Here is a 26437-nt window from a genome sequence, read left to right on the forward strand (position 1 = left end):
TTCAGAATGGAGATTAATGTAGTGTGGAAAAAAAACATTTAATTAGTATTTTATTTGAAAACACTGTGGTAGTGGAAAGATCTGAAATAATGGGTGCTAAATAATCGGTTATAGGAGTTTTGTTCCTTTAAAATAGTTCATATAAATTTGGGCTAATATTGAACTACATTGTTTTCTTTATATTTATTTCTTTTCTCTTCTTTAATTTGGTTTCAGTTTGTGACCCAAACTCTTTCAGTTGTTTTGCATGGAGAAAGGGGCATGGGCTAGGGGGACGAGGGGGAAGGGAGAGCACATGGAGAGGAGAGTGAGAAAGTTCCACGGTGATTCTGTGGCTAATGGAACCACCACTCATGTTACAGTCGTGTTATCAGCTCGATATCACGAAAACAACTGTGATACATGGAAAGAGACTGTAATGTTGTGTAATTACTGCCCGCTAGCATAGCTCAGACTAGCCGCCAGCCTCGTGTGATAGGTATTATTGGACTTTTTGGTCAGCTGGACCAGGCCTTCTAGTGGGGGAGAGCCCTCTCTGGGTCGGGGATAAGCTCTTGCCTCAAGTGGCGGAGTTTAAGCATCTCGGGGTCTTGTTCACAAGTGATGGTACAAGGGAGCGGGAGATTGACAGGCGGATTGGTGCTGGGTCAGCAGTGATGCGGGCTCTTTACCGGTCTGTTGTGGTAAAGAAAGAGCTGAGCCATAAGGCAAGGCTCTTGATTTACTGGTCGATCTACGTTCCCACCCTCACCTATGGTCATGAGCTTTGGGTAATGACCGAAAGAACGAGATCGCGAATACAAGCGGCCGAAATGAGTTTCCTCTGCAGGGTGTCTGGACTCTCCCTTAGAGATAGGGTGAGAAGTTCGGTCATCTGGGAGGGACTCGGAGTAGAGCCGCTGCTGCTCCACGTCGAGAGGAGGTGTCGCACGCAAGTCCACCTGGGAGGAGACCCCGGGGAAGACCCAGGACACGCTGGCGTGACTATATTGCCCAGCTGGCCTGGGAGCGCCTCAGAATCCCCCTCAGGGAGCTAGTGGAAGTGGCTGGGCAAAGGGAGGTCTGGGCCTCATTGTTTATGGCTAGGATCTCAGGATAACAAAAAACAGTGACTTCACAAACCTACTTGGAAAACAAAGGAGATCAAAAAGGGGTCTTCTCGAGTCCAAGATCAGATGTAGGTGTGCAAGTGGGAGGAGACAGGAAGAGTCCATGATGAGTCTCCTCAGAGGGAAGAGTCCATGGCTCCTATGCAGTGTCTATACGGGGAGAAGGGAGCGGTTTGAGATTGAGCCTGAATTAAAATCAGACAGTTGAGATTTTCAAAACTGAAAAAAAAACAGCGTGGCCCATGGAAAATGCACCTTTAACAATAGAAATAATAAAAACAAACAAAAAAAAAATCTCTGAAGAATAAGTGTGTATGACTTGACCTTTGAGGTCAAACAAGGAGGTCCTGGTGAGGAACTCTATTCTGGTATTGGATTATATGTAGGAGGTTGAGAAGAACAGGGATTTGATCACTACCAGATGGTGCAGTAGTGCTTGTCTAAAGCTTCCTGTCACAATTGACCAGGTATCTTTTCTTCAGAAATAAGTCTTGGGAAAAAAGTGCAGTATGATGTGCATTACATTATGATGCAGTAGCCTTTATAATACTGCACAGCACAGTGTTAATAGGGCTTACTTAGCCATGGCCCCTGGGGCCCCTCAACTTAGGTGTAACCCAGATATAAATACTGCTCAGTGGATTAAATTTAAAATAATAATTAATTCCAAAATGCAAAGTTAATATAAATATACCATATACCTTAACATAAAGGTCACTGTGAACTAAATAATAAAAATATTGAATTTCAGATAATCCTATTTAATTTAAAATCTTATGTCACTGTAAACTTAGACTTTGTAGACAGTTAATAATTAATTATTCGCAGTGATAAAAATTATATAAGCATATTAATTTTACTTCTTTGAACTAAAGAGTACTAGCCAATCAGGTTCAAGCCCCTCCTACCACACTCACGACTTGAGGTTTGGTATGAACTTTCTCTTCCCTTTTTTCTCTTTGTGCTCGCTCAGCACAGATGTGCAGCTGAGCTCTCTGTTCTAATTAAATTAGAACACTGTCAGATATTAAGTTTTATCTGAGTGAGATACCACATCCAAGAAGCCATGGAACCCCAATTTGACACTGAATGTGTTTACTGAGCTTTGGTAAGATGCGTTTTGTGAATTAAAGTGGTTATTACAAATAGTTCTGATTATATAACCGTAAAATGAGCTTATTTCTCTTATTAAATGTAAGATGTTGTCATTACCGAGCAGTTCATAAATTATATATATATATGCAGAGCCCTGTACATTCAGTGCAGCTTGTGTGTGTAAGATGGTGCCATGTGCACGAGTGAAAATTTCAACAATTTGGTTGATGTTGTTACCTGTTATGGCCACCTGCCTATCGCCCATGTTTTTAGCACCTTTTGGTGAAAGCTATGCTATGCTTCCCTTAAGATCTTACCTTTGCCGAGCAGTTAAGGTTACATGCTCAGGGAAATATTGTTAATGTTCTCAATAAGTAATATTATTCCTAAAATCATATTATAAAATTGTACAGTTAAAAGTTATATACTTTGGAATGTTTTGTGTGTCAGATTATTAATTTTATTGACGGTTAATGTGGTTATTATTGTCATAATATGAAAATATTTCATTATTGGGGCTATTTCTTTTCCTGTGAATCGAAGTTATATGATTCATTTGAATCATTACAAGATTTATTTGTTGTATGTGGTATATGTGTGTGTGTGTACATGATGGAATTGGGAAAATGGAGGAAAAAACATGCAACTTTATGCCTGTTTGGTGTACAGGTCAGGTTTTATTGGACCCCTTTGGAGCCTTGAGACAGCCTAAAAGTGTCAGAGTGTGGAATCCCTTCCCTTTGGCATCATCAACTCGAACAGTCCTGATTCCTCCTGTCAGGTTTCTTGAACGCGTGGAACCTTGAGTGACAGCTCTAATAGCAGGACACCCCATCCACTGGTGCCCTTCTTGAATTCTGATTTCTCCGGTAAGGAGTGGCGAGCCAAATTCTGAAACAGGAAATAAAGCAATTGCGTGCAGAAGAGAACACCTCAGAACTGAACTGAAACACACACACACTTACACATTTTTATTTTTTATTTTATTTTATTTGTCCATTCATTTGATTCATGTGTATGGTTTGTTGATGTGCTGGTAATCTCCAGGTTTCATAAGACCCCAATTAAACTCAGCCAATTGTGCTATATATATATATATATATATATATATATATAAAACATGGTCTCAGTCACTGAATTTGTCCTTCAAAGCTCACCAGCTCTTTCACGAGCCTAGGTCTAGTCCAAACAGTATGCGGTGAACCACACTACCAGTGTTGAACCTGTTACATAGGCACTTGTTAACTTGGTCCTGAGGTGACAGTGTGTGCAGAGTTTAGTGGAGCTGTGTTGGCTTTACATGACATTTTCAGTATGTGCTTTTATGACCTTAAACAAGGAAGGCCCAAATAGTATTTTGTTGCCTTTTGCAAAATGGTGGCCCCTAAGAGCCACCTAAAAGCAGGCATATTCCAACTAGAGCTCCAGGCAACAGAGAGTTCTGAGTTTGGTTCAGGAACCATTAATCAGTCTGTATTAGGCTTTTAATAGAGAAGAGTTGCCAATTCAGAGGACACACTCAAACTATACTTCAGGTAGACAGAGCACTCAGCTGAAACAGGCCAAACCAGTGGACGGAGTCACTTTTTGTTAGTTGAGAATATGAGTTACCTTCTTTTAATGATGGAAATTCCAAAAAAGAAATCTAAATCTCTGACTTGTCATTGAAACGCACTGGCACAAATTACAAGAAAGAAATATTAGGCTTTGGAAAGAAAAAAGTTACAATTCAGGGACCCTTAAAAAATAACACCCTAGGACCACCAAACTGGACATACTCGAACCAGACATTGAGCCTGACAGGCAGAACAAGATTACTATTACTTAAAATCTTTGCCATCATGACCCTTCCAAAAAATGAATATTAATATCAAAATAATGGGGGGTAAAAATTAGAATCTCAATTAATAAAATATCAGTGAGCTTATTTAAAAAATTCCTTATTATTTTTAAGATGATGATCTTTTTTCCAAAACTGTTGTAAGGAAGACTCTCCAGACTGATTGGAATACTTGTACCTGTTTATTCCAAAACACAAAAAACAGAATCACAGTCAAAAACAGTCCGAAGGACAAAATGCTAGAAAAGTTTAAAACCAGCAAAAGCACCCAAGGGAAGATCCAGAGTCAAAGAGTACAAAAAACAGGTCAGTGCAATCCAAAAACATCAACAGCAAGAAACAAGGCTTAACATGCACATAAACTGGCAAAACTTCACACTGAGCCAGTGTATTGAAGGTCCTTAAATAGGCAGGTAAATGAGCTGCAGGTGAAAGGTCAGGGTGCAACTAGAGAGTAAGTCAGTATTCAGGTAAGCCTCTGGTGGCGACAATGGGTATTACACCTGACAAGTGTAATCTGCATTCCAGAAAAGCAATCCTGGTTCCAGTTATAGATCCAGTATGATGTTCTTAATTCCAAAACTGGGATCTTTATCCAAAAGTTTTTGTTCTGTTGAAAAAAAAATGTTCCATTTTATTACATCAAAATTGTGCTCTGTATATCAGAGTTGGAATTGCAATTCCAAAGTGTTGACCCTAGTTCCATAAATGTGATCTAAATCCAAAAATTATTGTCTCAATTCTAAATACCTAAATTCTGCCAGCATGTTGAATTGGGGTCTTGTGGGGTAAACAGATTGGACCTAGTTTAAACCAGCATCCTTTGTGCATACAAGTCACTCCTGGGCTATTAGATTATGTAGCGCTGTTACCTGCCAGAAAGAAGATCTTGTGTTTGATTCCCAGCTGGGTGACCAGGGAAATTTTCCCATGTCTGTATGGGTTTCTTTTGGGCACTCTGGTTTCCTCCCAAATTCCAAAGATGTGCAATCATATGCTAAATAGCTCCTTGGTGCAAATGTATATGTCTGTGTGTCTGCCCTGCGATGGACTGGCGACCTGTCCAGGCTATATCCTACTTTCTGCCCAATGATTGCTTGAATTGGCTCCAGCTCCCCCAAGACCCAGAAGGATAAGCTGCTTAGAAAATGTGTCTGTGTCTGTGTGTGTGTGTGAAACATGGCAATGTTAATGAGAACATAGGAATGGAATAACAAATTGTGTAGAGGATCCAACCTTAGAGACTGTTACAGTTATGGCATGACAAAAGTGTATTAGAATCAACAGCTGTAACGTGGAGCGATGAGGCAGACGCACGTGCTGAGAAAAGCAAGATTTATTCAGGGCAAATCCATAATCAGGGTCGTGGTTGAAATGGTCCAGGTTCAAATAGCCAATACAGAGAGATCGAGAGCCAGACGTAACGAAAGAAACACAGGAAAACTATAACAGGGACTGGAATAAACAAACAATACATCCAACATATCAAACATACAGCACATCCAGTACAATGAAATACAATACAAGACAAAGAATACATCAAACAGTACATCCAACACACAATACAAAGACCAACAACCTACTAGGAAAAACACAGGGCCTAAATACAAGAGGGTTCACAAGACGCAAACAGGAAAACAGGTTGGAACAGTCAAGGGTGGAGACAAGAAACAAGAGGGGCAGAACAGGGAGGAAACCAAACAAAGAAGCATGAGGACAAGTAAACAGAAGCACATGGAGGAGTGGGAGGGGCCAATCGTGACAACAGCTCAGCAGCACTTGGGAAATAAGGTGGTACTGCACCCAATCATCAAACCTTATTGATGTTTTTATTCAATAAACATAAGTGATAAATTTATGGAAGAACATCAGCATTAAAAATCAGACCATAGACTGTCCTTAGAAACCATATTAAAAATACATTTCATATGTTCACAATATTAAAACAGATATTTCATTTTGAAAAACAGGCTACCTTTTATCCAGATAAAATTTGCTCTGAGGCTCTAATTGGGGTGTGTGCACGGTAGAGTTGTTTAGGTGTGTATAGTACAGAATTTTTTCGGTAGAGGGGTGTGTGTGTGTGAAAGTGTGTTTGGATAGACGTGGTGGTGTGTGTGTGAGAATGTGTGGACAAGCTGATTAGTGGTGTGTGAGGGTGTTTATGGGAGAACTTGGGTGTGTCGTGTGTTGTGAGGAAGTGTGTGGTACAGTTGAATAGGTGTGAGTATAAGAGTGTGCATGTAAGTTGATTAGGTGTGTCTGTATCTTTACACTAAGTGTAACTTTAAAATGTGTAATGATCAGCACAGAGACGAGGAGTACAGAATTATCTGTCACACCACAGTAATAGATTCAATACATTACACACTTAAATCATAAGAAGTTCCAGATACAGAATTCAACATACAGTAATTATTATGTCTGTGTGGATTTAATGTCAAATCATTTGCATAATAATCACACAATCATTATACGTTTGCAAATAACACACAAGAAGGTCTGAAATCTGACTTATGTTGCACACTATAAAAAGCGGAACCATGTTTTTCAGGTTCGAATTTATGTAAAATATTGTGTTTATTCCCCAAATTAAAAGTTTGCTTTGCATTATTTCAATTGGAGTATTTATTTGAGTTAAAGAAAAAAAAACAGAGAATGCACCATTTTTCACAGTGCAGCACAGTATTCGGTGGGTGATCAGTGCTTTATAATTGCTCTATAAACAGATTTTAGCCTGATTTTAAATGCCTGCACTGAAAACAGAAAGCTGTCATACATCATTTACAGTGAAAATGAATTTCCCTTTAATTTCAGACCTTCAACCAAAAATAATCATGTTGTAAAACTGTACATAAAAATGAAGGCTTTTGGCAACAAATGAATAATTTCTTCTAAAAACCTTTTAATTGACTACCTTTATCACATCAGATACAGAATGTTTTCAAGAAGATAAAAATAGAATAAACAGATCAAAGTAAGATCCTAAACATTTAGATGAATTAATGAGATTTGAGAGGTTGGTGGAACTCTTAGAAAATATACTAAAAATAAAAGAAACATGTGAACTGTGTGTGGGGGGATGTTTAGCTGTGTATGTGTGGGGGAGTGATTTATGATAAAATCTTAGAATTTCTTGCGTTTGAAGAAGTTTGAATGTAATTTCCTGAGGAAAGACACTGGCTGTAGGCTCTCAGTTGCATGATTCATCTCTGGCTGAGGCTCCTCCTCCACGTCATCATAGTCTGTAAAACAAGAAGAGCATTTAACTCTTTAAAACGATAACAAAAAACCCATGTCTTTCTTATAATGAATATATTCCAAAAATATCCAAAAGTGAAAGAAAAGGAGAGCAGAAAATAGAGCACTATGCAAGTCTATTTAACAGGTCAACTTCAAGTTTAACCAAGTTGTTCTTTAAGTGTCAATCTTCTGCATTGTCCTGTTCACTCTTAGAATACACTTAGACAGATGTAGAGAGGACTTCTACACATCTTCACAACTGTGCTAAGTGTCAGGGCTGGACTGGGAACTGAGTTCAGCCCTGCGTTTCCGTCTAGACCAGACCACTACAAACAGTGATCCCCCCCTACCAACACCTAAAAACTGCAAGCCCTATAGCCTTAAGGCTTATTTACATGAGTCATGTACTCTAATGCACGTCAAGTTTTGAAAATAAACACATGCATGTTAGTGTCATCTTTCACACTAACTACCTAATTTTAATTGACCCAAAATATCATAAAAAATCCCCAAAACTTTAGTTGGTTGTGTTTTTGTTGGTTGCATCTTTTATTCAATGACACAGAATACACCTATAGAGCTGTAGGTTCTGTAGAGTGTCCAACACAGGTTTTGATGATTTCTCTGCTGAAACACACTGACTAAACTTTGTCATTAACAGATGAATCAGCAGTGTTTAATCATTAAAATGTGTAACAAAGAAATCTGGACTCTGATTTTTGGTCCTGCGGTTCTTTCATCTGATATCCAAATAAATTGTGAACTTTCATTTCTTAATTTCTTTGCATATTATTTAAGCAACTTTTTTTTCTGTGCCCTTATGCTTTTTGGAGGTTTTTCCATCTTTCTCTAGCTAGCCTTCACAATTGAACTTTCCTGGTTATTATTGTTATGCTTTGTTTTGGGGCAGCAGCATTTGCCTGATGGGCCAAAAGCCACACACTGAGAATGAGCCCCTCATGTGTCTAGATCTGTGCACACCAGTATTTACCCAGCGCATGCCATTTGTCCTGTTCATTTTATATATAACTACATTAGAATGATAGCCACTTACCTTTTACCTTTTCTACGTCCTGTCCTGCAGTGATGACATCATTGTAGTTCTCTGGTGTGTCCACTACAGCAACATGGGAAGGTAAATTATAAAAATAAGAAAGAAAACTGATGTTTTAACTAGTGATATGTCAGCTTTAAATAGTTTGCCCATTTTAAGAAAAGCATACCTGTCATAATGTTGGAGTTTGGTCCAGCGGTAACAGCATCATCATAGTTATCTGTCATGTCTTCTGTGAAATTGTAAAGATAAAAGTCATTAAATCAGCTTCAGTATCATCAGTGACTGTGTTCATGTTTGAGATTACAGTGTTGTTACATTACAAGTCAAACCTGTTTCAACAGCTGAGCTCTGACCAGCAGTGATGACATCATCATAATTCTCTGCTACGTCCTCTACAACAAAACACAGAGACATTTAAAGGATATAAAAATATTTTAGACAGCTGTATTTTTTAGGTGTTTCAGGCATAATCACTGAATGTAGGATTTTATGATGCTGCATTGTTACATATTTGAAAATATAGAAAATATTTCTTTTCATAAAATGTAATTTAATAAAAATAAATTCATTAACTTGGGTCAGATTTTGCAGGTATGATGAGCAAATGTTGTGGGCATTAAAATACCCTCCTGCACGTATGTGTGGACCACTGCTGTAAGGAACAGTGAAGCTCCACGTATTACTCAAAACAGTCACTACAAATACAGACCATGGCCGTAACTATAGCTGTAAGGTAACCAATGTCCGGACTTAGTTTAGAAGGTTTTTTTTTTCACTTTCCTCCATTCATGAGATTAAACGTTGAAACAGAGCCCTTATTTTAACGTGGTAGTTTACTCAGGGGTGCAGCCACAGTATTACAGATCTACTCAAATGAGGACGGAATATTTATTATGCTATATTTTTCATAAAAATAATGAAAATTAATTTGTTTCCTATAAGTGCTGTTACTGTATTATGGCCAATAAAAATCTAACCAGCTGTGGCTAGGCCATAGATTTAGCTGCTCAATCTGTTTATTTCAGTAGGAGATGCTATGCTGCCCACTCCTAGAATATATATCATAAATCATTATATATATGTATATCATAATGTTGCTGGCTACATCAACATGCCTTAGTCTAGCTCCAGTAGCTGCTCAGTTTAGGCTACAGGCTCCATAGTCAGCAATGTAAGTGATTAGAGGAGAAATTAAAGCTTTATTTTGTTATTCTAATAAATCATACAACTGGCATGGGGAAGTTCACTGGTAACCAACATATTGATGGTTTAGTATGATGTAGCTAACTTTATTAAGAAATCAGCAGGTACATTAGACTGTATTTTCTCTCATTAACTGTATGAGTAGCTACCTTTCCCTTTTAGCTGGAGTTTGGTACAGACTGCCCTTTATAATGTATATTTAATGTGTGCTTTAACAGTAATCAGTGAATACAGAGAGGGGCGGGGGGGGGGGGTTAAATCACTTGAAACTACTTGCTACATTCATTTCATTGAGTGTTCAAATAATTGAAACCCTATATTAATAATATAAGACAGCTAATCAAATGTTCAAACTGAGAAATTTTACTGTTTTTTTCTTTTTTTAATATATGCCCATTTTGAATTTGATGCCAACAGTGTGTTCCAAAAAAGGGGAGGGGGGCAACAAAATGTGGGTAAAGTTGTGCAGTGCTAAAAAAACATCTGGGGGTTGTAACGGTGCAACCTCCAAAAGAAGAGCCGCCGGGATTTACGCACGGCCAAGTTGGCGCTATGGGCGTGGGTGTTGATACGAGGAGGCGAGACTCCAAGTTCAAGTGCACACGTGCTTATTTTATTACACACAAAACAAAAGAAAAACTGAATCAAACAGAAATAAAACGAAAGATAAACTTGAGGCTTCGCTGCAAGGCTAATCCTCATCACACAGGTTATTCCCTAGCTGTTACAAGCAGCTAACAGTATCACACCGGGATTAAACCACTCCTCCCACAGGTAGCTGAGAAGACCTGGCTGAAAGAACACAGAGTGTTCTTATCGTCGAAGCCCCGCCCCGACTAAACTAATAACTTGCTTGAAGGGACGATGTCCCAGGGCTCTAATTTACATACACACACAAACATATATACACACCCATCTATACAGCTACTGACTAGTCGTGACTAGTATTCAATAATTAACTAATTAATTCCTTTGCAGGTTTTCCCCCTTTAGAACACTGAGGCCCCTTTCCCTCCCTGAAGGTGGATCCGCCCAACAGGGACAAGAAGCCTTGGTCCCCTTTACCTCCCATTTGCCCTCATCCCCTTCTACACAGGACATCAAGGTAGGTACATACAACATTCCTATTAATCTCAGTGATGGGCATACACTGCACCATCACAGGGGTTGATTGACAACAGGTCAGTAACATGATTAGGTATAAAAAAGCATGCCAGAGAGTCTTTCAGAAGTAAAGATGAGGAGGGGTTCACCACTCTATGAAAGACTGGACAATCAAATAGTGCAACAACTAAGACTAAAGTTTTCTCAACATAAAATAGCAAAGAACTTTTGCTTTACGTAATCTACAGTACATAATAGAATTAAAAGATTCACAGAATCAGGAGAAATCTCTGTATGCAAGCGACAAGGTCAAAAATCAATATTTACTAGCTGTGATCTTTTGGCCCTCAGACAGTACTGCATTAAAAACAGACATGATTCTGTAGTGGACATCACTGCATGGGCTCAGGAACACTTCTGAAAACCACTGTCTGTGAACAGAGTTCATTACTGCATCCACAAATGCAAGTTAAAACTCTAAGACACAAAGAAACCATATATAAACAGGATCCAGGAATGTTGCTACCTTCTCTGGGCTCATTTAAAATGGATTGAGGGGAAGTGGCAAAGTGTCCTGTGTCAAAATCAAAATTTGAAATTCTTCTTGGAAATTATAGACACTGTGTCCTCTATGCAAAAGACCACTCAGCTTGTTATCAGTGCACAGTTCAAAAGCCAGTATTCATGATGGTATAGGGTGTATTAGTGCACATGGCATGGGTGATGTGCACATCTGTGAAGGCACCATTAATGCTGAACAATATGTACATGTTTTGTATGCTGCCATCCAAATTATGTCTTTTTCAGGGAAGGTCTTGAATATTTTCACAAGACAATGCCAAATCACATTCTGCATGAGTTACAACAGCATTGCTCTGTATTAAAAGAGTCCAGGTTCTAAACTGGCCTGTCTGCAGTCCAGATCTGTCACCACTGAAAACATCTGGCGCATTATGAAATAAAAACTATGATAAAGGAGACCCTGAACTGTTGAGCAGTTGAAATCCTATATCAAATAAGAATTAGAAAACATCCATCCATCCATCCATTATCTTCTGCTTCTCCGGGGTTCGGGTCATGGGGGCAATACAATACAAAACATACTAAGCAATAAGATTCCCCGGGGGGATTCTGAGGCGCTCCCAGTCCAGCTGGGCGATATAGTCACGCCAGCGTGTCCTGGGTCTTCCCCGGGGTCGGGGTCTCCTCCTGGTTGGACTTGCCCCCGAGGGAGGCATCCAGGAGGCATCCTAACCAGATGCCCGAACCACCTCAGCTGGATCCTCTCGACATGGAGAAGCATTGGCTCTTCTCACCCTATCTCTAAGGGAGAGTCCAGACACCCTGCGGAGGAAACTCATTTCGGCCACTTGTATTCACAATCTCATTCTTTCGGTCATTACCCAAAGCTCATGACCATAGGTGAGGGTGGGAACATAGATCGACCAGTAAATCAAGAGCCTTGCCTTATGGCTCAGCTCTTTCTTTACCACAACACACCGGTAAAGAACTCCCATAACTGCTGACCCAACAACAATCTGCCTGTCAATCTCCCGCTCTCTTTTACCATCACTCGTGAACAAGACCCTGAGATACTGAGGCAAGAGCTTATCCCCGAACCAGAGAGGGCTCTCCGCCCTTTTCCGCCTATGAACCATGAGCTCAGATTGGGAAGTACTGATTCTCATCCCGGCAGCTTCACACTCGGCTGCAAACCGATCCAGCAAAAGCTGAAGTTCACGACCTGATGTCCCCAATGGGACCACATCATCTGCAAACAGCACCGATGTGACCTTGAGGTCACCAAACCAGACACACTCCATCCCCTGACTGCGCCTAGAAATTCTATTCATGAAAATAAGGTGACAAAGGGCAGCCCTGACAGAGTTCAAGTCTCAATGGGAACGAGTCTGACTTACATTTACGGCATTTGGCTGACGATCCAGAGCGACTTACAATTTGATCATTTTTTTTATACAGGTAGGGCAAGGCGGTGTTAGGAGTCTTGCCCAAGGACTCTTATTGGTATAGTGTAGGGTGTTTGCCCAGGTCGGGGATTGAACCCCAGTCTACAGCGTAGAAGGCAGAGGTGTTAACCATTACACTATCCCAACCACATGCTTACTGCCTGAATCTGAGGTTCGACTATAAGCCAGAGTCTCTTCTCCAGTACCCCTGCATAGACCTTACCAGGGAGGCTGACGAGTGTGATTGCCCTGTAGTTGGAACACACCCTCCGGTCCCCCTTTTTAAAAAGAGGCACCACCAACCCAGTCTGCCAATCCAGTGGCACTGCCCCCGATATCCACGCAATGTTGAAAAGGCATGTCAGCCAAGACAGCCCCACAACATCCAGCGCTTTGAGGAACTCCAGCCGGATCTCATCCACCCCTGGTGCCTTGCCACCAAGGAGCTTTTTAACTACCTTAGCGACTTCGGCCTCAGTAATGGACAAGCTTATTCCCGTGTCCCCAGACTCTGCCTCCTCACTGGAGAACGTATCGGTGGGATTGAGAAGGTCCTCAAAGTATTTCTTCCACCGCCCAATGATGTCTCCAGTCGAAATCAACAGCACACCATCTCCACTATATACAGTGCTAGTGGCACACTGCTTTCCCCTTCTGAGTCGCCTGACGGTTTGCCAGAATCTTTTCGGAGCTGACTTAGTCACTTTCCAAAGTCCGACCAAACTCCTCCCACACCCGGGTTTTTGCCTTGGCGACAACTGAAGCCGCAGATAGCTTGGCCTGTCAATACCTGCCAGCTGCCTCTGGTGTCCCATAGACCAACCATGCCCGGCAGGACCTTCATCAGCTTGATGGCATCTCTCACTTGGGATGTCCACCACTGAGTTCGAGGATTACCACCCCGACAGGCACCAACTACCTTGCAACCACAGCTACAGTCAGCCGCTTCAACAATGGAGGAGTGGAACATGGCCCATTCTGATGTCCCTCACCTCCCCCGATATCTGGTCAAAGTTCTGACAGAGGTGTGAGTTTAAGATCAATCTGATAGGTTCTTCTGCCAGACATTCCCAGCAAACCCTCACTATACGTTTGGGTTTGCCTGGTCTGACCGGCATCTTCCCCCACGATTCCCCAGGTGGTGATCAGTTGACAGCTCAGCTCCTCTCTTTACCCGAGTGTCCAAAACACATGGCTGCAAGTCCGATGACACGACTACAAAGTCAATCATTAAACTGAGGCCTAGGGTGTCCTGGTGCCATGTGCACTTATGGACATCCTTGTGTTCAAACATGGTGTTTGTGATGGACAAACTGTGGTTTGCACAGAAGTCCAAAAACTGAACACCACTCGGGTTCAGATCAGAGAGGCCATTCCTCCCAATCACACCCCTCCAGGTCTCACTGTGAGCGTTGAACACACGTGAGCGTTGAAGTCCCCCAGTAAGACAATAGAGTCTCCAGGAGGAGCACTTTCAAGCACCCTTCCCAAGGACTCTAAGAAGGCTGGGTACTCTGAACTGCTGTTCGGTGCATAAGCACAGACAACAGTCAGGACCCGTCCCCCAACCCGAAGGCATAGGGAAGCTACCCTCTCATCCACCGGAGAAAACCCCAACATACAAGTGCCAAGTCGAGGGGCTATGAGAAAGCCCACACCTGCCCGCCGCCTCTCACCATGGGCAACTCCAGAATAGAATAAAGTCCAGCCCCTCACAAGGAGATTGGACCCAGAGCCCAAGATGTGTGTTGAGGTGAGCCCAACTGTAACTAGCCAGTATCAATCAACCTCACGCACCAACTCTGGCTCCTTCCCCATCAGTGAGGTAACATTCCAAGTTCCAAAAGCCAGTTTCAGCAACCAAGGATCAGAACGCCAAGGCCCATGCCTTCGGCCACTGCCCGATCCACAAAGCACCGAACCCCTACTACTGGAAGGGGGGACTCATGTAACTCCTTTGGGCTGGGCCCGACCAGGCACCATGAGTAAATGCCCAGCCACAAGACGCTCGCTGACATGCCCCTCCCCCTGGCCTGGCTCCAGGGTGGGGCCCCGGAGACTCTAATCCTCAGTTCCCAAATGCTTGCAGAGTGTTGTTAAAAGAAGATGAAGAACATGCCCCTGTCCCAACTTTTTTGAGGCGTGTTTTTGGCATCTAATTCAAAATGGGCATATTTTTCAAGAAACAATAGAAAATCTCTGTTTCAACATTTGATATATTGTCTTTGTAATATTTTCAATGAAATACAGGGTTTAAATTATTTGTACAAGATTGCATTTGTTTTTATTTACATTTTGCACAGCATCCCAATGTTTTTGGAAATAGGTTTATTTATATGGTAATTATGAAAGATTAGCTGAAAATATGTGTTAAAAGCTACACTCAATGAAATGAGTGTAGTGAGTAGTTTCAACTGATTTTATTTCATTTACCTCTCTCACTTAAAAATATGGTTTAAATGTTTTTCATGGTACACAATTTATATCATATTATATTTTTATTTACATTCTGCACAGCATCTCAACTGTTTTTGGAAATGGGATTGTAGTTACATGATTAATTAAACTTTTGGGAAAGGAATAGCAGGTAGAAAAATTTGAGGAATCGGGAAAAAGCAAATGAAAGGAAAAGTGGCATAATAGTTATAGATGGGTAACAATGGAGCAATGATATGGTTACAAAAAACTAGGAGAAACTTACAGTCAGTAAAGTACTCATTTTCAGTAGTTAGTTTATTCTCTATGAAATATAGGTCACATTTCTGCAAAATGGACCTCACTAAAATTTTGATCCTACTTATGGCCTGGATACAAATTATTAGATCATTATAATTTCATAGCATTTGTTAAGCTTTTTAAGCCCTGCTTAATTTGAAAAACCTGAAAACAGAAACAAACCTGCTACACTATCAGAGATCTGTCCAGCAGTGATGACATCATCATAGCTCTCTGCTTCGTTCTCTTTCGTTTCAGCTTAATCAAATAAAAGCAGACTGACTTTACAAACAGTTCAATCATATTTTTACATTGTGATTTAATGTAAAGACAAAATCAGATGATTAATTAATGATGGAACTCACTTATCAGGCCACTGGTGGTGACATCATCATAATATTCTGGCTTTACTTCAGTCAGAGACTTTGCTGCAATAAGAGCAAATTGTATCACTATTAGCTACATATCACAACAAAATCCACATTCAGATATGCATTAACATAACAATTTCAGCGTGTGATTCCGTTATCATTATGGAGTTAAGTTATATGTTTATGGAGAGAATCATTTCCAACAGACACTTCTGATCTAGAGATTAATCAAATCTTAAATTAGAGAAACAAACTAGATTCACTGATAAAGAGAATTTCTGTCTGCAATAGCAAAGAGCAACAAATGGTACTATAAAAAATGTCTACATTGTAATTGAATCAAAATTACTTTCCTCATAAATAATGTAGATAAATACTGTAGTTGTTCATGTAGTTTACATGAACTCATGTAACTGAGTAAATTTAACTGAATGAATGTGACTGGTTACTCCTCACATCTGGTGCTGTGTATCAAATATTAGATTTACCCTGGGCCTAAATGTTCTTCACATTAAACATGACTAAAATAAACTTGACTTAATAAACTCAGACACACACACATGTTCTGGTCTTCTTACCTGAGAGAAGCTCCTCATCCACATCCTCATATCCTGAATGCTGTTCTTCAGAGAGGACACTTCCTGTTAGAGGAGAGCAGAACAGTCATCAAACATGTTCAGAATGCAGAGCCACCCACAGGCCTCTGAGTGCTGTGGAGCACTGTGAACAGAAAATAATATCAGTACAGACAGTAGAGGGCACTCTCAGACACAACACTACAACACAGACCCAAACGCTTTGCCCCTTCACCCATCACACAATTACACTCCCACACATGTGAAAACAAAAAACAAAACAAAAAAACTTTATTAATTTTAACTGAGTTTAAAATAATATAAGATAAAATATTAAGAAAAGTAGATTTTAATATTATAAGCAATAATTTCATCAAACATATACTTTTAATAATTTCAGAACACTACATTTCAGTTAAGTTACATAATGAGATTAAAATGATTTTTACATGCATTTCTCAATACTTCTCAAATGTCAAGAGTTTCTCAAAACTCTTCAGACAGCTCTTTACTATCATACAGCTCAGATCATCTCACATCCAAAATGCACTAAAACCACCACAACACTTCATACATTCTTCACAATCAACTGACTGAGAGTGACAACTCTGTGTAATCAATTCCAAAAAAAAAAAACAGAAAATTGAATTTCACTTTGAAACAGAAAATGTTGTTATTAAAGCCACATAAAGCCTCTGAATAGAGAGTCTGATAGAGAGACTTCACACCAGAGTTCTTCAGGTTCGGTCCTGGAGAGTCAGTGTCTAGCACAGTTTGCGTATTTCTCTGCTCAAACACACCTGATTCAACTCAGGCATTAATTGCGAGGTTTGGCAGGTGTGTTTTAGCAGCTCTGCTTTATAATATGGCTAGAATTTCCTGAGCCTGTTGACCAAGAAAATCTACACCACAGGTGAGGAGTCACTGAGAGACTTTAAGGCATGGTGTGGGGAGCTTTTACTCCACCAGCACAGGAACTGTGTTTATATATGTGTGTGTGTGTGTGTGTGTGTGTGTGTGTGTGTGTGTGTGTGTGTGTGTGTGTGTGTGTGTGTGTGTGTGTGTGTGTGTGTGTGTGTGTGAGTGTGTGTGTGTGTGTGTGTGAGTGTGTGTGAGAGAGAGAGAGAGAGAGAGAGAGAGAGAGGGAGAGAGAGAGAGAAAGAGATAGAGTTTTGTTTATTGTTGATTTGTGCATTTCTTACTGGTGTGAACCTGGTGTGGGTTTGTAAAAGTTACTACATAAATTAAACCCATTATTATATTTTTTTATGTATCAAATATTGGAATTATGGTAAATAATTCTGTGTAACTGTGGTTTAGGAATAAATAAATGTAGTGATAAATGTTCTTATTTTTAAATTGTGATTTTAACATTTCTCAATGGACAGACACACGTGTTCTGGTCCTTCTCTCTTACCTGAGAGAAGCTCCTCATCCACATCCTCATATCCTGAATGCTGTTCTTCAGAGAGGACAATTCCTGTTAGAGAAGAGCAGAACAGTTATGAAACTTGTTCAGAATGAAGAACCTCCCACAATCCTCTGAGTGCTGTGGAGCAAAATCTGGTGACAAATTCATGAAAAAAAATGAATAAATGAGTGGAGAAATAAGCAATGAAATGGAAAAAAGTGCTGAGCAGGCACAGTTAACCTCAATTTTGGATTAAGGAGCAGTGTCTAAAGTGACATCTGCATTTAGATATTCTGGAAAGTCATCAGTAAATAGGGCTGGACATTCAATGACCCTTATGCTTGTGTATTACTGATATTTGTAAAACAAAACAGAAGAGTAACTCATGTAATTCTATTCTACTTACACAATTATAGTCATGTTAAAATAGGACAAAGACCAGCTGTGGTGAGGATGCTCAAAGGACTTTAATAATAATAATATACTACAGTATTTTCACATTACCAGTCTGATGAATATATTACTGCTGGATGTATTTTCATTATTCTGCTTATGATCTTAGTCCAAAATGTTGTATAAATTGGCATGCCATTTTGACTTCTATTATCTTATTTTTGGAGATTTCATATGTTTATTGTTATTTGTTGAATGCTGCACTGATTATGTTTTTGAACAGGCTGATTGTGATAGAGTTTAGTTGGTCTAGTGCTAGTTATCTCTAAATTGATGTGTTAATGGCTTTAACTTTGTGCTGTAAAGCTTTTTGTCATGTGTTCTTGCATTTACACTTCATGGATTTGGCTTGTATCTCATGCTCACAGTTTAGCTGATGGTTCTCCACAAGAAACAGCTAATAGTGCTCAAGTAGCTTTTGTGTGAATCATTAAAATGGAGGACTTACATGAATAACAGTTGTGGAAGCGATTAAGATCTGAAGAACTTCTGTTGTTTATCAAATAGTGATGACGTGAAGATGATGAAGGAATGTCTGCTGACACTGTCTTACTTGTATATAAAAAGGTTTATTACAGAGAAGACCAGCATCAAAATCAGGCACCATGGATTGCCTGAGAGAGGGTTCGCAGCCAATATGAATTTCATCTGAAAAACAGCTCTGACCCTGCCGCTTTATCTAGGCCAGTTGTTTTTGTGAACTAAGGTACAACATACGCCCCTAATTTAAAATGATCTCATCTGTCTGGAACTGAGAGAGAGAGGGAGAAAGGGGCCTATCTCCAGTGGGACCTTAAACTTTGGACCTGGGGCTGGATACCATATGAGGCCCAAAATACCACACCTTTATTTTATCAGATAGCTTGTGAATGACCACTGCTGGAAAGGCAATAGGGAGGCTGTGGAAGAGTGGAGCTTTAGCATCAATGACATTGCGTGAGTAGGGCAAGGCAGCTGAGTCCAGTATAAGACTCAGCTGCCTTAATAACAACCACCCACACTTGGCACAAGTACAGCACGCTACCGCTAAATAACACAAACACTGGCTCACTGACTGACTACTCTGACTGACTGACTTATTAACTCAGAGGTAGCATCCAAAAAGTTGAAATAAGCTTCCTTTACTATCCTTAATACCTTCCTTATTTTTGTTTGTTCTGGTTTGACTGGATCAACATATTGTATCAAATCTGTCAGTGTATTTACTGCAGCAATGGACTATAGAGAAGAAAAAAATTAATTTAACTATTCCACAGAGTCACTCACTGACTCATTTACTCACTCACTGAATAACTTACTCATTCAATCACACACACAGTCACTCAGTCACTCATCATGTTGGTCATTCACTTTGTTACTGACTTGATCACTTGGTCATTCGGTCACTTGGTCATTCAGTCACTTGGTCACTTGGTCATTTTGTTACTCACCCAGTCACTCATTTGTTCACTCATACTCTTGGTCATTTGGTCACTCCAACTCCTTTGTTCACTCACTTGGTCACATGGTCACATACTTGACCATTCATATATAATTAGTCACTTAGTCGGTCGCTTAGTCACTCAGTTGGTCTCTCAATTACTCTAAGGGTCATTTATTTGATTATATATTTGGTCATTTACTCACTTTGTCACTTGGTCACATTAACTTACTTGGACGCTCACTTGGTCACTCACAAATCACTTTACTTGCTCACTCAGTCAATCACTTAGCCAATTGGTCACTCAATTGCTCATTCTATCACTTGCTCACTCACTCCATCACTTGGTCATTAACTCTGAATATTGGTCAATTGTCCACACACATGATCATTCAATTGGTCACTCATTCATTTGGTTGCTTACTTGGTCAATCACTCTATTACTTGATTGTTCATTGCACATGGTCACTCACTTATAATTAATCACTCCATCACTCACTTGGCCACTCAATTGGCCATCGCTTGGTCACTTGTTCTCTTACTCAGTCAGTCATGGAGTAAGTCACTAACTTATTAATCATTTGGTAACTAACTAAACCACTCACCTATTCTACTCACTCACTTGGCCACTCACTGGGTCACTCACTTGCTTTATCACTAGTTCACTTAGTCACTCACTTGGTCACTCAGTTACTAACTCATTCATTTATTAATTTATTCAATCATTAATGGCCTCATTCACTCAATAACTCAATGACAGACACACACACACACACACACACACAGAAACACACAAATACATAAACATGCACACACAGTGATGATGACATGATCACACCCTCTCTCACGCTCTCTCTCTCGCTCTCTCTCTCTCTCTACACACACACACACACACACACACACACACACACACACCTGCAGCTGTGTGGTTTCTCTGTATGTCCAAATATGGAAGTTTTACAGGAATTACTCAGTTTAACTTCAGCTGCCTGATAGATGCTTATCAGCAGAATTTACACACTAGATCTACTCTAACTGCACATTTCATAGCACATGAGCTGCACATTAATATACACTAAACTCTCACTTAACTAATTTACTGTTATTGCAGTATAATTTTTAATCTGAAATGTAAATATATTTTAGTTTAACAGAATAATCTGCGTGTAAAACACTCCATATATCACTCACCTCTTTGAGTCAAGTCACTTCTTTTAGTGATGTATCTGCGGTCAATCTCCTCATAGACTGCCTCAGTCAAAGTCTTACGCCTCCTCTTAGAGAGCACTGTGAGGGGGACAGAGAGAAACATGGAACCGGATGAGCAGAAGAGAGGACTGATGATGGATTGGAGGACTAATGATGTTTAGAGAATGTACAGAAAGTGGATTGTAGATGATCTCTGACTCTCTCTACCTCTCCTGAGCACTCTGTTCTGGTAAAACAGCACAACCAGAAGCACTAAGGCCAGGAAGAGCACCGCTCCCAGAACTAGGAGAGACACCGAATAAATGGATGGTGAAAGAGTTTGTGGAGGAGTGGTTGTTCTCTTCAGTGTCTGATCAACTGCAAATAAAAATACAGAACAGAAGCTTTATAGGGCACTGAACAACCTTTTCAAAAAGATTTAGAAAAATGACCTAAGAGATACAAATAGTACCTGTAGTGGTGAAGGTGATGGTTGGTGTTATGGGTGTAGTAGTAGTAGGCACTGATATATCTGTAAATACAGAAGTAATACATAAAATTAATCAACAAAGCACAAATCACAAAAGCACTAAAGTGAAGTCATGTAAACTGGAAATTCTGTATCAGACGTCACAAGAACTGCATGTGTCAGACTAGCATTAGATGATATCTGCATCAGTGCAGTCTTTCAAAGCAGCCTTCTATATGTTTTGATAGGCAAGTTAAACTGTCTTGATTGGACTCAGAAACTCCAAAGTCCAGGAGACTCTACTAACCTTTACAGGTGACTCCAGCATCCTGCCTGTGGGAGCACTCAGTGTGTTTCTTGAGGGAATGAGGACAGTCCCACAGGTGAATCTCATTCCCTCTACACTTCACTCTGTTCAGCCAGATAGGCCCTTTACCAGCACCAAAGACAGCACTCCCATCAGCACTCAGCGCCGGCCCACAGCCCAGCTGCCTGCAGACAACTTGAGCATCCCTGATGTCCCACAGATCATCACAGACAGACCCCCACTCAGCGTTATAAAACACCTCCAACCTTCCAGAGCAGATTCCCTTTCCTCCCCTCAGCCTGAAAGGCAGGTGATCTAAATCACACACATCACATATGAGGAGATACAGAAACAGTGATTGTGCAGGACTTAATTTTATTATTTATTTGAAAAAGTCCTTACTTGAGCACTGTCTCTGATAGGGAGATGATGAAGAGCATTTCAGATGACTTCGCTGCACAAGATGATTTTGCTTATCTATGAATATGTCAAAATAATATCTTTACATGAAACTGTTTACATAAACCTGTTTTGATTATACATTTTGTCATAAACAGATTTATACACATTCTGTTCATGTCAACATAGAAAACCACCACAAGCTCCCTACCTGAACAGGTAATTTGAGCCACCTCGTTGCACCTATAATTTCCCCAGGGTGAAGATGGACAATGCCACAGAGTGGAGTCATGTTTCCTACATTTCAGATCATCCAGCCAGTTAGGAGCTGATTTAACTCTTGCTTCATCTCGATTCTCCCTGCCAGATCTTCCACAGTTCAGCTCCTGACAGATCAAACTTGCTGTTTCTTCATCTATTCCATTTTCACACACATTACCCCAGGTTCCATTGTAGAACACTTCCAGATTCCCCTCACAGCCCTCAGTGAGTCTGAACTCTTTAAACTCTGATGGGTAAATAAATAATTTGCTGAAAATCATTGCTACGTGGTATTACTTCTAGTATGACCTATTATTAAATTATGCTACTTTAGAAGATTAGCATTTTTACCATTTATCTTTTGTATAAACTCTCCTAGTTTGCATATGAATAGTTTAAAATGTGATGTATGTGTGTATATAACATTTTCAAAGACTGTGAAACTTTGAAGGATCTGTCAGCTACAGTTGACTTAAAATTTCAAGTACAACAGCATTTAACACATTTTACCTGAACACACGACTCCTACATCCTTCCTGTGTTCACAATCATCCTCTCCAGACAGCTGAAATCTGCAGTTCAACAGGGACGTCTCACTCCCCTCACACTCCACCAGCCATATGGATCCAGTTCCAGGTCCAAACCGGGCTGGTACAGGAGCACTGAGGGCCACTCCACACTGCAGCTGTCTGCAGACCACCTGCGCGTCCTTAATATCCCACAAGTCATCACTCACTGTCCCCCATGAGCCCTTGTGGAAAACCTCCAGCCTTCCTGCACAGTCTCCCCCAGAACCAACCAGCCTGATGGAGCTGTGAGCTGGATTAAACTTACCTACACACACACACACACACACAAACACACACACACACACACACACACACACACACACACACACACACACACACACACACACACACACACACACACAGACACACACATTTTCTAACATTTCACCTTAATATTATTTATACATTACAGCTGTTTTAGGTTAAGAACAATGTATTACTCATTGATTTCTGCATTATCAAGAAAATTAACTGTGAAATAAACAAAGATTACAAGACATTTTGGTGAGAATTATTTTAAGAAAATTCTTAGCAACTGTTATTTTTTAACTGCCGTAATTCTTACCAGTACAGGTGATTGAGAGCTGTTCTCTGGAGCTGCAGTTGACTGCTTGTGCGCTGTTGCAGTTCCGCAGATGAGCTTCACTCCCAGAACAATTGAAATCCGTCACACACATGTAACTGTGTTCAGGACTGGATGTAGAGGAGCTGGAGAAGCTGATCACAGAGCCACAGCCCAGCTGTCTACAGACCACAGAGGCCACAGACTCACTCCAGGAGTCCAGCAGAACTCTCCTCCAATTCTGCCTGAAGTAAACCTCCACCTCCCCCTTACATTCTATCCCACCAGACAGCCGCACTTGCCCCTCATTAAACGCCAGAGTTGAATCTAAAGAAGAACAATACAGTGAAGTACATATTTCCTTTTTGACTACAGATGCAAGAGACCTAGTCAAACACTTTTTTAGAAGAGCAGAATTTTTGTGAAATACATTAGGAGCCACTCACCACTACAGATGACTCCAACATCCTGTTTATGAGAGCATGCAGTTCGACTCCATGATGAAATGGGACATTTTGACAGGTGTGTTTCGTTCCCCTGACAATCAAACACATCAGCCCAGATCTGGCCACTCCCCTCCCCAAACCAGTCTGACCCCAACACAGCCACAGCACTCCCACACTTCAGCTGACCACAGAGGACACTGGCATCTCTCATATCCCAGCTTACATCACACACTGTGCCCCATTCACTGAGGTACTGGAGCTCCACTCTACCAGAACAGTTAGAAGAGTCAGAGCCACTCACCAGTCGAGCCTGAGTATGACCTAAACATGGAGTTGAGAGTTTAATGATGTGCAGCAACTTGCCAGCTTGAAGATGAACAAATACAACTCAATGTTCATGTAATTTCACACATATTGAACTGATTAGAATGCAGTCTTTATTAATGACATATTAATGACTGATACTTAACCAGTGCATGTTATTCCCACGTCGTAGTCATGGGTGCAGATATTTTTGCTTGTGGAACTTTTTTTACAGGAGTAAAGATGAGATTCATTCCCCTCACATTGAAACTCCTCAGACCACACCTGACCCTCCCCTCTGCCAAAAGCAGCTGCTCCCAGCACCTCCACAGGACGTCCACAGCCCAGCTCTCGACACACAACCTCTGCATCCTGCTGGTCAAAGCCAGCATCACACACTGTCGACCATTCATTGCTTTTTGGTACTTCTAGTCTTCCAGAACATTCATGAGGACCATCAGTAAGTCTTGGTTTGTCACCTGTTTATTTAAATTTTAGAAACATCAAAAATATCAAATTAAAGCATTAATATTTCTTATTTTATGTGAGAAAGCCTGTTACATGTAAGTCATTTGATGTTCACACTTTGTCATTTTACAGAATTGACACTACATCAAAACAAGCTAAACACCAGGGATCTCTTTTTGTGATATATTAACAAGTAATCATTAAATAAATTATCAAGTAAACCAAGGCCAGAATAGACAAACATGTGGCTATGCAATGAGGATAAAAAAAGGTAACTATAATCCGGTACAGTTACAGTAAAAAGATTGTAATCCGATTTCAGATACGTTATAAAAACAGAGTGATAACTAGCAGGATTACATTCAAAGCAAACTCATTGTCTTTTAAGTAAACTGAATATGTCACATATATTATGTAGATTTATTAGTTTTATTTTTGGAGGAAGGGGAGGGAGCGGTGTTTTAAAGAGATCTGTGCCAAACAGTATTTTCAGGGCATGCAAGTAAGTTTTTTCAAAACAAGCATTAGAGACAAGCAGGTGCTAGCCAGGCTTATATACAGCCTCCGCACTGCAAGCTTAGCTGTGACACAGTGTTACAACTAATCCACCTTTAGAAAACAAAAATAAATAATTTGTCTTTTTGTTCTATATGTTTACACAGATTTTAAAACGAGAAAGAGAAAACATCTGAAAACAGAGGCTTTCTTCTACTTTAGTAGTGTCTTTCGGTCATGTAAGTGTTTTGGTTTTAAATAAGTATATAATGAAATTGATATTAACAGCTGGAGAAGCTGTAGTTATTCAGAAACAGCATTGCATATTTTACTGGTGTGTGATGTTTTTATTTGCTGTTCTCCACTGGACAAAAATACATTTGTCACTGATACACAGTCTCATATCAGTTTTCATATATGATTTGATGTGTGTATCTATCGATTGAGCTGTCTGTCTGTCTGTCTGTCTGTCTCTCTGTCTGTCTGTCTTATAGGGGATAAAAGATAATACTCTTAGGTTGGAAAATATATTTGTTACTTACAGCATAAATTATTGCAAATGAATCAGACTTTTCAACAAGTGTTAAACGGCCCCTCTGTGTGTTACAGTTAACCCCCCCATGAGTAAACTGTAACATTGCCTTTCCAGTCATTTTGGTGGAACTGAATGGTAGGTTCTGAAAATGTTTGTTTGTAGCAGAGATGTGTATGTCGCTTGAATAAGAACATTATTATTCCAACATATTTTTTTTATTTCTTTACAAAAAACACATATGTGTTATAGATGTGTTGGATATGCTTGCTTGTTGCTCTGTAAAACTGTACAATTTGACCAGCTATAAATCACACTGTTGAAACTAGGGTTAAGCTAACAGTCTAAAAGATTAAGTTAGTTTTGTTTTCATTTGTATGATTTCTTTCTTTTAATCATCATTATGTGTAACTGGTACAAGCAGCTCCCACTTAATGTCTTTTTCATTGCTTATTTAAACTTGTGAATTTCTGTAGTGAAGCCGCTGAGAGCTGTTTAGGGAGCATCTAAAAATTACCATCACCAAAGTCATGCAGGACTTTCTAATATGAAACCTCATGATCCAGTTTAGCCTTTTAACACACAGAGCACACATTGTGGTCAATCGGAGGTTTTAGAGTGACCTCTCTTTGTGATTATTTAATTCAGGGGTCTCAGAATAAGATTTATGCCAGATTGGTCTTTTGGTGTTTTTTTGCATGAAAAACAACAGATTTTAAATAAGTAAGTCAAATAAGCAAGACAGCAGTATATTTTGCATTTCAGTGTACTGGATAATTCTACAGTGATTACTTGTTCCCTTTTAGTCTCTGTAGCAATTTTTTTTCCTGTGAAAATGACTTTTTTTTCCCCTGTGGACCAAAGCTCAATTTCTA

The 26437-nt window shown here is 40.0% G+C and overlaps 1 protein-coding gene across 1 annotated transcript in view; it reads right to left on the reverse strand.

The window, feature by feature from the left end:
- Positions 1 to 5854: 5854 nt before the first annotated feature.
- Positions 5855 to 26437, reverse strand: part of LOC108415087 (scavenger receptor cysteine-rich type 1 protein M130-like) — a 21768-nt gene continuing 1185 nt past the window's right edge. The window contains exons 3-20 of the mRNA XM_037540206.1: positions 24235 to 24546; positions 23765 to 24085; positions 23322 to 23645; positions 22698 to 23021; positions 22138 to 22434; positions 21930 to 22004; positions 21528 to 21842; positions 21224 to 21283; positions 20980 to 21129; positions 20755 to 20850; positions 17697 to 17759; positions 16283 to 16345; positions 15699 to 15761; positions 15517 to 15591; positions 8674 to 8736; positions 8511 to 8573; positions 8342 to 8404; positions 5855 to 7289 (exon numbers count right to left, since the gene is read on the reverse strand). Of these exons, the coding sequence (XP_037396103.1) occupies positions 7171 to 7289; positions 8342 to 8404; positions 8511 to 8573; positions 8674 to 8736; positions 15517 to 15591; positions 15699 to 15761; positions 16283 to 16345; positions 17697 to 17759; positions 20755 to 20850; positions 20980 to 21129; positions 21224 to 21283; positions 21528 to 21842; positions 21930 to 22004; positions 22138 to 22434; positions 22698 to 23021; positions 23322 to 23645; positions 23765 to 24085; positions 24235 to 24546 (2846 nt within the window). The 3' untranslated portion in view covers positions 5855 to 7170. The remainder of the gene's footprint in view (positions 7290 to 8341; positions 8405 to 8510; positions 8574 to 8673; positions 8737 to 15516; positions 15592 to 15698; positions 15762 to 16282; positions 16346 to 17696; positions 17760 to 20754; positions 20851 to 20979; positions 21130 to 21223; positions 21284 to 21527; positions 21843 to 21929; positions 22005 to 22137; positions 22435 to 22697; positions 23022 to 23321; positions 23646 to 23764; positions 24086 to 24234; positions 24547 to 26437) is intronic.

The sequence above is a fragment of the Pygocentrus nattereri genome, chromosome 1 (assembly GCF_015220715.1).
Source record: "Pygocentrus nattereri isolate fPygNat1 chromosome 1, fPygNat1.pri, whole genome shotgun sequence".
In the NCBI taxonomy this organism is placed as follows: Eukaryota; Metazoa; Chordata; class Actinopteri; order Characiformes; family Serrasalmidae; genus Pygocentrus; species Pygocentrus nattereri.